This window comes from Corvus moneduloides, chromosome 3 (genome assembly GCF_009650955.1).
Source record: "Corvus moneduloides isolate bCorMon1 chromosome 3, bCorMon1.pri, whole genome shotgun sequence".
In the NCBI taxonomy this organism is placed as follows: Eukaryota; Metazoa; Chordata; class Aves; order Passeriformes; family Corvidae; genus Corvus; species Corvus moneduloides.
The window spans coordinates 85,161,442-85,175,076 of record NC_045478.1 but is presented as its reverse complement, the minus strand read 5'-3'; the positions used below and the strand labels follow the sequence as shown (position 1 = coordinate 85,175,076).

The following is a 13,635-nucleotide window of genomic DNA, read 5'->3' as shown; positions in this document are numbered from 1 at the left end:
CCCCAACCTTATGTAAAGTTAAACATTCCTTCTCATTGACTTAGAGCCCAAGTCGAAGGAGGAGCGGCTGAGAGAGCTGGGGTTAATTAGTCTGGAGAAAAGGAGGCTCAGGGATACCCTTATCCTTCTGGACAACCAACTGAGAGAAGAAGATTGTAGTGAGGTGTGGGTTGGCCTCTTCTCTGAAATAACAAGTGGCAGGATGAGAGGAAATGGCCTCAAGTTGCTCCAGGGGAGATTTGATCTTAGGAGAAATGTTTTCACAGAAAGGGTTGCCAAACACTGGAACAGGCTGCTCAGGGCAGTAGAGGAGTCACTATATCTGGAGGTATTTAAAAGATGTGCAGATGTGTCATTCAGAGACCTGGTTTAGTGGTGGACTTGGCAGTGCTGGGTTAATGGCTGGACTTGATGATCTTAGCAGTCTTTGGTTCTATGACGTCTCTGTAAATGATACTGATCTATGAGTTGATCTGTGCATATCTGTAGTGGTGAATAATGGGCAACCTCCTTGAATGATTTTAAGCTTCCATCAATACATTGTGTCCACTGAAAATTTTGGACTTTGCTCTTTTGTCTGTTTACCTGATCAGTGTTTTAATTCTAAGTTTGATGAAATAATGCGGAGAGCTCCTTAGTTAGGAGAATTCAGAGAAATTAGTTTAATTTTCAATTTTGAGATGCTGAATTTTAAAAGGGAATTTATGCACTCTGTACAGATGAGGTAGTGTAGGCCTTCACTTGACATGATGGAATATTTTCTGTTATAAGCATAATTTGGATTATTGGAAGTGTCATAATGATTATGATTTTTAGTTTCTATTGAGATTTCTTTTGTTAATTGCCTTTTAAAACCCATCCCCCCAAATATTTTTTACCTTTGATACCATTCGCAACTGCAGTATTTTTGTAGTTCTGTTTTGCATTTGCCCTGAAAAAAAAATAGTAGTAGTAAAGCAAAATAAGTATTCCTGTACAATTTTACTGGTTTCAGGTCCTGCATAAATACTGTCATAATTGCATAGCAGTTCAAGTGCAAGCCTGTCTTGTGAGTTGAATTTAGCTGTATGCCCATCTAAACTTTCTTCTTTTGTTGTCTCTGATGATTTTAGGTGGAGAACTTCATTTCCTTCAGATTGGAGGGACCTGCGATGACATAGATGAAGCTGATATACTTGTAGATGGATCCCTTTCAAAAAGTGTAGAACAGTCATCAGAAGGCACCAAGCCCTTATCTAACCCTTCTAGTCCAGGCATTACAGGTAAATTACGCACATGTACATGTATCCTGAGTAAAAATACTTTGGTCATTTTTGAAAGTTGCATATGAACATGATTTTCAGTTATTTAATAGCCTGCTGCTTTATAATTTTTTTGCTGCCCAAAGTTAGAGTTCTGTAATTGCTATATATCTGTCACTGGGTGTGTACAAGCATAACAGTTCCTGATTTAAAAATACCCCAAACAAACCACTTTGACTTTCTTCAGTCTCTACGTGTGATTTTAAGTGTGGCAGATTGTATTTGTCTGACCCCGATTTTATTCCACAGGAGTCAGTCAAAAGAAGGAAAAAATGTTTTTTATCATAAGTTTATTTGTAAGCAGCATTACAGCGGTTGCTTTGAGGACTGAATTTCTCCTGCTCCTCCTCTTTTTCACCAAAGAAGCCATTGTTGAAGTTTGAAAATCACGAGAAAATAAACTGGTTTACATATGTGAGGGGAAGAAAGTCTATGGCTTTCTTCACCTTTCTTTTGCTAAGTAAAGCAAAAAAAAAAAATAGATGTCAAGGACATAGATGTGTTTCAATGGATGCATTCCCTGTATAGTAGGTTATCAGCAAATTTAAGTGACTTCCAAGCAAATGGTAACTCTGACAGTCCTGATGAGTCAAGTAGATGATAATTACTGTTTAAATTCTGCCAGTACTATAAAGGGGAATTATTTTCCTTTTTTCATCTCATTCCCATCCAGCCTTCAGTATAGGCTTGAATATGACTTACTGGAATAAGAAATTGATTTATTTATGTATAGACTTCAAAGTAGCTGTATCTTCAGATTGTCCACAAGCTGCAGGTCCTCCTTTAAGTAGTCATATAATTCAGACGTTGTGGTATTACTTGATGTTGTTCTGTAGCAGTTTCCAGAGAGTTGTTAGATACAAAGTAATGATCAGATAAACTGAATACTGTTTTTCTGTGGCATCAAGCTGAGCCACTAAAAGCTCTGAGAGAAGGTTAGCGGTCGTAAGGAACCAGTGCTGAAATGAGGGGTCTGAGTGGGAATTGTTGAAACTAAATGGTGGTTAAAGAACTCTTCATCTGAACTATCCAGGTTAAGGAGAGTAAAGTCAGTAATACGGGACTCTTAGCATATATGAGAATGATTGTTAGGACTGTGCAAACATCTTCAGTAATGGGTCGTGATCAGCCTTTGCCCTCAGCATTTATAATATCAGTGTTGCTTCTCTTTTGGTTTTATGTATTAAACAACAGAAAAAACCATTTTCTTCCACTTCTGTCTTAGCATGTTTTTTAGACAGAGACACAGCTCAAGAGAAAGGTTTCTGTTTGGGGAAATGAACTCGTACAACAAGCAGAACCTTTTGCTCATATATATTATTACTTTATATTGTAGGCTTTACGTGTTTATTTTTCTGCACTGTTTGCATTCTAGAATGCATTTCTTGAATGTAATTTTCTAGCCTCAGTTTGTGACTTGGATGCGTTTTAAATTTTATGGCTTTAACAGAAAATAAGTTAATCTTACAGCAATCTTAGATTACTGTTTCCTTTTAAGGAGCAGAGGGTTTTTTGTGGTGAAGTAATCTAAAATAATGCTTCTTTTCAAAGTGAATTAAAAAAGGATATTAGTCTTCCTGACTGGTTTAAAACCTGTTTTCAAGTTTGCTGTTAGAACTTCGTCTTGTTATAACACTCTGTTAGAATAAATTTAAAGTCTTGTAATTTTTAAAAGAAGCCAAGTATACCTGACAGCAGTGGAAAGTTAAATCCTTCATTTTTCAGTTTTAGGCGTTGATTACATGTATGTGGTTGCTCTGAATACTTTGAATTTGGCTTTGTTTCTGTTGAAGGAGGAAGGAGAATGAAGCAGAAAAATCCAGTCTGATCAAAGATAGGCTTGTTGTTCAGTTTGAGCAATGATCTCACTTCTCATTGCAGTGTCATCCAGCTAATGAGGTTCACATTTGGCAGTTAAAAAAGTGGAGGTCTTTGCTGTATTATTGAAATTCAATTTCTAAAGCATTTCTAATTTCTTTGGCATTTTCCTGCCTCCTAGACTGAAAAGTAGAAATTATTACCATTTCAGTGAGAGTGAATTTATTACCTGTCCAAGTATCTCACCTCAAGCTCGACCTGGATTGCTTTTCAAGATGCTCTCTAGGTTCAGGCTTCACAGGGAGGGTGGTATTTGTGTTTGTGTATTATAATCTCCCCACCCTGGGTGGTGACAGTAGTAGTCAGGTAACAAACTTTCTCCTTTTAAAAACCATGATTTCTTTACAAGTAAAGGCTTTTCCTTCAAAATGCATTTTTAAGAGAAAATGCTCAAAATACTAGAAAATATACATATTGTGCATATCTTATTTTCCCTCAGGTTTGGTTGGTTGGGGTTTTTTGTTTGGATGGTTGGGTTTTGTTTGGGGTTTTTTGTTTTGGTTTAGGTTTTTTTATTTGGTTGGTTTTGGTTTGGTTTGGGTTTTTTTGATTGGTTTGGGGTTTTGTATGTCTAAGGAAATCTGATTATTTTTGGTTTCTTTTTGGTTCCTTTAGGTATTTGGCTTCCTGGGATATTTTAGTTTTCAATACTTCAATTAATATCCTTGTTTCCTTGGTACAAGGCCTAAATATAAAGACAAGAAGACAAAATAATTGTCTCGGCTCAGTGTCTTTTAAGAGCTTTACATAAAGCATGTTTGTTTTTCACTTACCCCTCTTTTAAACTGAATTGGGAACCTTCCACAGCATTGTAGTAATCCATCCTAAAACACATCTCTATTGATAATCAGGGGCCAAAGTAATGTTTTAAGCAGTGATAAAAATGCATAGTAATTCTGTATGTCTGTTTTTGTGACATATAAAACTTTTTTTTATCTGAGTCAATAGGGATATTAAAAAAATGTTTAATCAGCTTTGAATCTTCAAAGTATAATTACTAATTAATATAATTACTAATTACTGGCTAATTACTTATTCCTGATGCCTCCGTTGAATACCAGACAGTATGCTCAGACATCTCAGTACTTAGAAAATTTATTCCAAGTGAACTGCCTTCAAAGGATACTGGCTTCAAGGCTGGGATGTTTGGTTGCTTGTGTTTGGGGTTTTTTGTGGTTGTTTTTTGTTGTTGTTTGTTTAGGGTGCTGCTTTTTTGGGGGGAGGGAGTTTTTTATTATTCTTTTCTTAACTAAAAAACCTCCATATGACTTACAGTTCATTTTGCTTATAGCAGTTCTGATATATTTCAAACTTTTTAAAAGGATGTTGTAGAAAAAATACCTATGCAGTGATGAATGCATGTGCTGTAATTACTCAGGAGTTGATCTTTTGGTGGACCAGCCATTCTCCCTTGAAACACTGACGTCCCTGGTGGAACTGACCCGTTTTGAAACCTTGACACCACGGTTTTCAGCCACTGTCCCTCCCTGTTGGGTGGAAGTCCAGCAGGAGCAGCAGCAAAGGCGGCACCCTCAGCATCTGCACCAGCAGCACCACGGGGATGCAGCTCAGCACACTCGGACTTGGAAGCTGCAGACAGACAGGTACGTAGGGCAGCAGCGCACAAGGAATCGTGTGCATTGCTTAACTAGTTTGTGTAGCTGTACAACCACAGATCTCATGCAATTTAATTGTTTTCAACTAGTGTGCAAGTTTAAGAGCATGTGTTTTCAAAGATGATAATCCTCATTTGGTAGTTTGCATTATAGGTGTTTGTGAGATTGCCAGAGGCATTTTAGTGGACCTGGAAACAAATTGAAAAGTCAGGTTTTGAATTTTATTTGCCAAATGTGGTTATTACATTACATAATTAGACAAGCACATTTTCCAGAATTAGAGATATTCTTGATAGTTTCTATAAAAGTCTGATTCACCTTTCTTAGGTATACACACATTTTGAGCACATTATTTAATCCGAAAATGCAAACTGTGAGTGCCAGTGTGACTAATTAATTGTCTTAAATGAAATGGTATTGTAATTTACTTCAAAATATGAAGGTAGAATCTGGATTTATGTCTATTCAAGTTAAATCTTTATATAGGAGATATTTAAGCCACTCCAGAGCCCTAGTAGTACTAAAGTTTAGGCAGTATTTTCATTGAAATGAAGTTCACCAACATGCTGTGTGTAGCAATACTTAGTTTTTTACACATGACATGAGAACTTGGAATTCCTCTGGGCTCCTAAATACAAGTACAGCAGTGTTGCAGTCTCCTTGAAGAATTGCTTAAAACCTACATGAAGTAGCTTTGTGCAGCTTTTTGTGAAAAATGCTTGGAGAAACAAAATGTAAATAGAAGTTTCTTTGGTTTATTAAGGGATGTGAATAAAGACACTACAGGATCTTTTGGGTCAGACTGCTACACATCTGTTCCACTGATGTGTAACATTTGGATTGTCATGTAGACTCAGAATAGCCATAGATTGAAAACAAGGAAATGGCCAGAGGTCCTAGGGGAGCTAGAGGTCATGTGTGGGGCAAAAAAAGCATGTCCTATAAACAACTGAAAGATAGCAAGTGACAATGAAGCATTCCAGGTGGGAAAACACATAATAGATGCAGGCATCTCCTGGGCTGACACATAACAGGAGCTGAACTAAATAAATGTTCATAAGCTATGGTTAAAAACTTGCAATATATTATAGGCTTTAAAACCTTTATTTATCTTGTGGTTTTGCTTTGTGTAAGTCAAATATTCTGTATGTAGCAAGGGGAAGGGAGGTGGTTCCTTGCAAGATAACTTCCAGTTGATTATCCAGGTGTGTTCAGCAACAGTTGAAAAGTAACGAGCTATCAATATGAAGTTATAAGGAAGCAAGCAGTGAAGGTAATAGCAGTTAATTGTAAGGGGATAAGTGGAAAATTAGCTTATGAATATAGTTTCATTAGAGGAAAAGAAGTATGCCTGCTGCTAAGTAAAACACGGTTGTAAAGGGGAAAAGTTAAAAGTTTTGGTTTAGTACTGGAAATCTTTGACAGCTGCTATGTGACTCATGATGAAAATTATTAAATTACAGTCCCTTTGTTCTTAGGGTAGAATCTTAAGATTGAAAGCCATGTTAGCTCTTAATTAAAAGTTATCTGGGAAGAAACTTTTTGATTTCTGGATTATTTTTTGGTTGTTACTATGAGGTTCCTTTTATCTTCTTTTTGCGTGCCTCATACTGATACCTATCACCATGTGGGATTACAGTGTTAGATGGATGAGTAATGCAATTTGATATGGTAATTCTTTTGTTTCTCAAATAGAAAGAGATAATCTTGTAACTGTATTTTAGAAAATGGCATTATATTGCAATCCTAGTTTGTTATTTTAAAAAGACTGTTCAACAAAGAAAACAGAAAAGCAGAGTCTGGTTTACCTTGTGAATTATCTAAATATCAGTATTGTACCCTCAGCAGTAATTTAACTGAAATGTTAAATGAGGTTAATTCTTTTTAAAGAGAGATACATGAATTCCTAATATGCATGGATAAAGCAGTGATATCTGAGTTTCCTGGCTTTTTCTCAAATTTATGTAGCATGTATTCATCTTATGGAGACATATTTTAAAATATAGGAAAGAAGGAAGAGCTAGATACTAATGTTCTTTCCAGTGTTTAACCTCTGGAAATGTCTTTGCAGTTCAAAGTTCAGTTGCATTGGAAGATCAGATGGTGAGATGTTCTAGAGAAGGAATGAATAAGTGTGTTGAAAAATATCTTGTGGTTGAGAATGACGCTATATTGGCGTTTGGAACACAGTATGGATTGTATGTTCTTCTTTAGAGAGATGCTATAGATTTAGGTGGGTTTCAAAGGTAGAAGAGTTCCTAAAAGACTTTGCATTAGATTATCAGAGAAAAGTGATATTTAGGATAGATACGCTGAGATACTGAGAAAATAATAAGGAAGTAATTTGTTTGCTACTTTGGAACTTTACACATGAATAAAGGATGTACTTAAGCAAACCTATGAGATACTAAAAAAAAAAATCTTGAAAGGGAAGTCTTAACTAATCAGAGAACTAGATTGTGAAGTTTATTGTCAGAGGTATAAGAAAATCTCTTTACTGCTGGGTTAATATGAGACCTTAATGGAGATTGTTTATTCCATCCATACCTATTGAGCATCTGCTGCTCAATTCTGTCTAAAATTGATTTCTGGGGTAGACAAGTAACAGTTGTAATTCGCTATGGCTGTGTGCATTGTGTGCAACACACAGACTATAAAAGACTGCTGCAGACAAAGTGGTTTATTATTCATTTCTGGGTTTGTACCAGATCTTTAACTAAAACTGGATGAGCAGAATATTACTTTGTCTTTCAGAAGTCTGGCTCCTTTGAGTGTCTTATTTAGTCCATGCTTTGCATGACATGAAATACCACCCCCAAACTTTTCTCTGTTTGGCACTGGATTATGCGTACTCCAAGCTAGAGGAAAGGCATGAGTGATTCTAAGTATTTAGTATTACAGTTGCTAACAGAGGTTTAGGGTTTTTTTTTCCCCAGAGCAATGGGATACATTTTCATTATATTTTATTTGTTTGTGTTCTTTGTACAGTTAGCTGAAAATTCTTCACTGTTACTTCTTGAATCATAACCACAAATTCTCTTCTGTCCATCTTTCACTTCTGTCCATCGTTCCTCCCAAAATCTCTGCTTTTCTGTGTTGCTTGCTCTGGAAAGCTGGCATGCCAATTCATTACTTGTACCTGAAATCTCTTTTAAGTCTATTACATGTGCCTGAAGGAGATCTGGCCTTCAGGGATATTACTGTAAAGAAATAAATACATTTGCACCATTCCTTAATCTATTTTAAAATGGTTTTCTGCACAATACTCAGTGTGTAGCATGCTATTGGAGTTAAAATATTTATTTGTGAATTAGGTGTTAGAAAGACGTTTCAAAAATATTTATAGCAGCATACTCAGTTTCTTAGTGTTCTCAGTTATACAACTAAATAAGTATATCAAAGTAACATTTAAAAAAAATATTTACTGCCAAATGAAGGAGATCAAGAAGTTCAATTATTTAAAAAAAAGTGTACAAGCAGAACAGTTGACACATTGTTAGTTTTATTTTCATTGCTCTTTCGTTTGAACAATTTTTTGCAAACCCTAGTGTATCAAACTATGGAACGGATCATTGAGGGGTACTTGTCTCAAGTTTACACTTTCAGTGTAAAACCAAACTTGTCTTCAAAACTAAAATGTGACTTACTAAAAGGAAGCTGCACCCTTTTGCCCAGCACAGGCTTCTGAATGTGCGTCTGGTAAGAAGCATGTTTCATCCTGTATGAATTATCAAACGTGCTTTAAAAGTAATTTCAAAATAGTATTTTGAGTCTCCTGTATGTTGATTTTGTACCACTTTCTCAAACACTTACGCAACGCATTGGTAAGTGTTAAACAATGGATAAGGGCAACTTAAGGGAGATTACAAGGTAGGTACTTCCAATCATGCTTCACTAATCGATCCTCTTTTAGTGTTGTGTTTGCTTTTTTATTCTCATACCTTTTTTTCATGGAAACAAGTAGCTGGTATTTATAGTAATAAGAAAACCATACTGTCATGAAGGTAATAGGGAATCTTTCCACTGCTGCTTTTATCTGAACACTGTTTCACCCTGCCATATCAATTGGCTTTTTAACATCTTCACAAAATTAATATGGTTAGCTTGAAAGCTTGAAAGCTTTAAAATTTGAAAGACTTCTACTTCAGAAATCCATGCAGATGTCAAGTAAGACAAAATAAGTTTTTCTTCTTGTTAAAGACAGTGTGCATAGATGCAGAATGGACTGTGTGATGCTGCCTGCATGATCTGAATTTTCTCCTGACCCTGGGTCATTGTCTTATTTTATTTCCTGACAGCAACAGCTGGGATGAGCATGTCTTTGAACTGGTTTTACCAAAAGCTTGTATGGTTGGACATGTGGACTTCAAATTTGTTTTGAATTCAAACATCACAAACATCCCTCAGATTCAAGTGACTTTACTGAAAAATAAAGCTCCAGGCTTAGGAAAAGTCAATGGTAAGAAAAAAACTTAAGATATCTTTCAGAACATTATTTCTTTTCTCAAACTCATTATACTCTGTAATGTATATCAGAAAAATTGCTTGTAATTGTGTAAGAATTTCACTTTTACTGCTTTATTCTGTTTCTTAGTATCATGGGCTCTTTTCTCTTATCATGCTTGAATGTAAATTGTGGAGGCAAACTGGGTAAACAGTTCCAAAATCTTGACATTTACACAAGTGAAAGTACATAGCTCAGAAAGACTGAACTCAATTATAATTCTGTACTGCATGAATCCTACAGTCATTAAAAATAAGTTGTCAATTGTAAATCATCCTAGAGATTGATTAAACAAATGGTGCTCTTTTAGTTCTTGACATAGTAAAAAAAAATTATAATAAATTATTCTAAGTCACAGAAGGAAATTATTTGCCAGTGAGAAAATAGCAAAGCTTTTCTTGATGGCAGTAAGAAAATCCCTGGCTTCCTTGGGAATTCTCTCATCATTTGGCTCATTAACTAAACTATGTGAAAGCTGCAGTATAATTTCACCTTTTGTTCCTTGCCGCTTTGACTGAGTAGACCAAAGTTAGGAATGCTCTTGCCTTGCAAGACTCCTAACTGGACTCTGCATCTTACTAGCTCTCAGGGAACCTGTGAGGGGGTAGCATAAATTGAAAAGTCATTTCTTTGATGTGGAAGTGCCTCTATTGGGATTTTCCTGTGGTGAGAGTGTTCGTTTCATATCCTGCTGCCTTGTCTGCTGGGAGTGGAAGGTATTACATGCAGCACCTCCTTTTATTGAGGCATTAATTGGTTATCTTTAACTGGCCACCTCTGTTTCAAAAGCTTCTGAGAATTGACTATTTCAGAGAAATCTTGCTGTCAGATATTAAATTGGTTGCTGGATATAAAATGTGTTGAGGAGAACAGCAAGCATGATCATAAAAGCCCTTTTCCCTCCTGCTTTTCCTATTTTTTCTTAATTGCTAAGTAAGACCATCCCACTTACACAGGAGTAACAGCTGTAAATTTCAAAAAGGAATATAGGCATTTTAAACATCATTGACATGCTTTCATAAAACTTCACTGTAGCATCCCCCAGTGTTTAACAGCAAAAGTCGTGTGCTGGAGATGCTCCTTTAAATAATGTAAACTGGTTGTTACCCAAGAACAAAATACGCTAGCATATTAATATTCTTTGAGGAAAGCCTGTTCTTTTACGAATCAAGATGGTTTAGATTTAACAGAAGTGCTAGCTGTGACTGCAGGACAGCAGTCAACAGGTGTTCTTTCAGTTTCTTCATTTTTTTTAATACTTGATGTAAAACCTTAATTTTAACATGTAGGAGAAATATGTTCTATCAAAAAAAAAAAACCAAAAACCACCAGAACGGATTGTCCATGTTTCTCTCCTGAATGGAACCTGCTTTGTTTTCAGCATGATTTCAGTCCATTTGCAGATCTGAATGTCAGAATTAATCAGAAAATCTTCACCTATGGAACAAAACAATAGAAGAAAAGTTAAACTCTTTTCCTTAATGCTTCATTTTCAAACACTTCTGAGCAAACAGTTCCATGAGTTGGTAATTCCTTGGAGACATTTGATTTAGGTGTGAACTAAATTGCCAGAGCTCTCTGTGAATGCTTTTCAGCACAGCATACTGAGCAGAAGACATGACAGAGCTCTTCCTGAAAATGACATTTCACTTCCTTACATGCAATGTACTGGAATTTGCTTTTTTCTGTTACAGACAGGGTAGAGTAAGCATTGAATAGGGGATCAGGCAGTATGGAAGGACTGGGGAATGTGAGAGCACCTGCAAGGCAGCCTTGACAAAGTTTTTTCTTTTTTACTCAATAGGATTGGAGATCCACAACTAACCAACATCTTCTCCAAGTGTAGCTGCATTGCAGTTATTTCCTTCTCTTTTTCAATTTCTTGAGTTTTGGAAAAGGACTTTAGTGACATTTGCCTTTTCTCTATGCACTATTGAATAAAATAATAGGACACTAATGATTTCATTATAAGGGAAGACAAAGCTAGATAATTTATATCTGTGATAGATCTTAACCAAAATGTCCCAATCCTAGGGAGATGTAATATTCAAGATAGTTTGATGGCTCTTGGAAATGTATAAAAACCTCAGACTGGAATTCAATTAACTTCCCTCCCTCCTTTCTCTCCTTCCATGGGGTGAGAAAGGAACTGAAATTTTAAGATAATGAGATGTAGGGAAGATGTGTAGGGCAGAGTTTATTCAGTCATTATTTTGTATGACAGGAGCCCTGGAAACAGTTAAATATGTAGTGTGTAGTAATGGGAAGGCCAGAGGCATAATTCTTCTGGTTGGGAACTAATGGTTTTTTGGTCTGGCAGTTAATTCACTGTATATGCTTCTTGTTAATTTGCTGGCATGTCCTCTTCATCTATAATTCATGTGATCCGTTAAATTGGAAAAAGAACTGTATTTAAGTATTACCAAAATAATGTTTGATGTTCAGCAGGAGCAATCCAGTTATTTTAACTTTAAATTATCAAACTTTAAGTACTGGAATTTAATTGCTTAGGAGTAATCTGTAGTTGATTATCAGGGGAAAAGAATTTGGGCAGTGTTAAAGCAAAACAGGCTCATTACAGGTCATGCGGAAATACTATTTTTTAACTATTTGCTGCAGCTTCAATCCATATGAAAAATATGTCTTTGTGTATTTGTGGGTTTATATTAGAAATATTGCTGTGGGCAGAAAGCTGATAATTTTGCTATGCAAACTACCACTTTTGTTTTTCCTGAGCCTTGAACAGTGTTTGAAATCATGCTAATATTTTTATTTCCAGAAGCAGCAGTAGATAGACAGATCACATTTCCTTTATCTCCAGCTCGTAACATTGAAGTGGAGAGAAATGGAAAACCAGGACTGGTAGAATTCAATGAGGAAATGCAGTATATGGATGTAGAGGAACCACAATGTAAGTTTTATTGATCTTGTTATACTTCAATTAAAATAGGAGCTTGCTTTTTTCTTCTTTTAATGATAAATTTGAATTCCCCTGCAAAAATTTCTCAGACATTAAGATAGACTGATTTTTCAGCTGTATTCAAAGTTATTTCTCTCACTGCACTGTTTGCTGTATGAGTTGAAAGTTTAACAGAAACACAACAAAAATGTGCAAAACTACTAGAGAGGTTTGGTGCTTACAAGCAGATGAATATTTATTTGAATTTAGAAATCAAGTAGATTGATAGGACACCTTTCTAAGTGAAGTTGCTAGCCTGTTTCAGCAGTATTTTACTTTGTTTCTTTGACTAGTTTTAATATAATTTTTCTTTGCATGCCTGGGTTTTGTAGAGATTGCTGCAGTTAACCAAGAAAGCAAGGAGCAGAACATAAAGAAATCATAACTAGGCCACATCACATGGACTGTGCCTGTCTTTATAACTTCTCTTGTTAACTAGTGCTCTTCCACAAAATGTCTTAGACTGTGAAAGGCAGTGAGTGGGTCTGGGTGAGGAGAGCTGCAGGCTAAAATTTGACAGTTGGAGTGATTCAGTCCTAGAGCTATGATTCTTTTGCTTGGTCCTTTCAACAGTCTTACTTCACAGCTTATCTAGAGCATGACTGTAAAGGTCCTTTCCAACCCAAACCATTCTACGATTCTATGACTCCAAGACAGGAGGGGTTACAAAGGATCAGGGGAAGGATCAAATGGGTGATAAAGGAGGTGTTTCATGCTGAGAAAGGAGCAGCAGATGAGTGAATGATAATTTCAGTAATTTGTATATCCCATAGAAGAAACAAAACTGTCTTTGTTTTAAATTTATTTTTAATTTTGTTCTGTTTTAAACAGTATTATCCTGCTTCAGTAACGACCCAGTAAGGGTGTGACTCATATATATTGGTTCTTTATTTAATCAGCTGTGTATTTTGTGGCTTTTGTAAGCCAGTCAACATATATGTTATCCATATAATGCAACTGAAAATGGTTTTAAAAATGCTGTTTACCTTAATTGATTTCACTGGAAAATATCTAAAAGTGAACTTCAAGCCATTTTTTATGTTGAGTTACATGTATTTAGTGGTCAGAGTTTGACATGGTGTATTTTTAATCCATGCAAATGATCAGATTTTGTGACTTACTTACGGCTAATTGAGATCCATATTGCTCATGTTTTTGTAAGGTCTTAGATTGTGTCCATTTCTGGAGGAACACAAAGAAGATATACTTTGTGGTCCAGTATGGCTGGCTACTGGACTTGATCTATCAGGACATGCTGGAATGTTGACACTAACAAGTCCAAAGCTTGTTAAAGGTAAACCCGTTTATTATGCTATTCGCATGAAGTGTGTGTGACTGAAGTGCATCTCATACTTCTGTAGTCAGCCATAGGTTTGT

General features: G+C 35.9%; 1 protein-coding gene across 6 annotated transcripts in view; it reads left to right on the top strand.

The window, feature by feature from the left end:
- The window catches only part of BIRC6 (baculoviral IAP repeat containing 6), a 174,355-nt gene that overhangs the window by 34,482 nt on the left and 126,238 nt on the right, over positions 1-13,635 (top strand). For all 6 annotated transcript variants that reach the window (XM_032102542.1, XM_032102544.1, XM_032102545.1 and 3 more), the window contains exons 11-15: positions 1,113-1,262; positions 4,558-4,783; positions 9,094-9,254; positions 12,079-12,210; positions 13,421-13,552. In XM_032102542.1, coding sequence (XP_031958433.1) covers positions 1,113-1,262; positions 4,558-4,783; positions 9,094-9,254; positions 12,079-12,210; positions 13,421-13,552 — 801 coding nt within the window. The remainder of the gene's footprint in view (positions 1-1,112; positions 1,263-4,557; positions 4,784-9,093; positions 9,255-12,078; positions 12,211-13,420; positions 13,553-13,635) is intronic.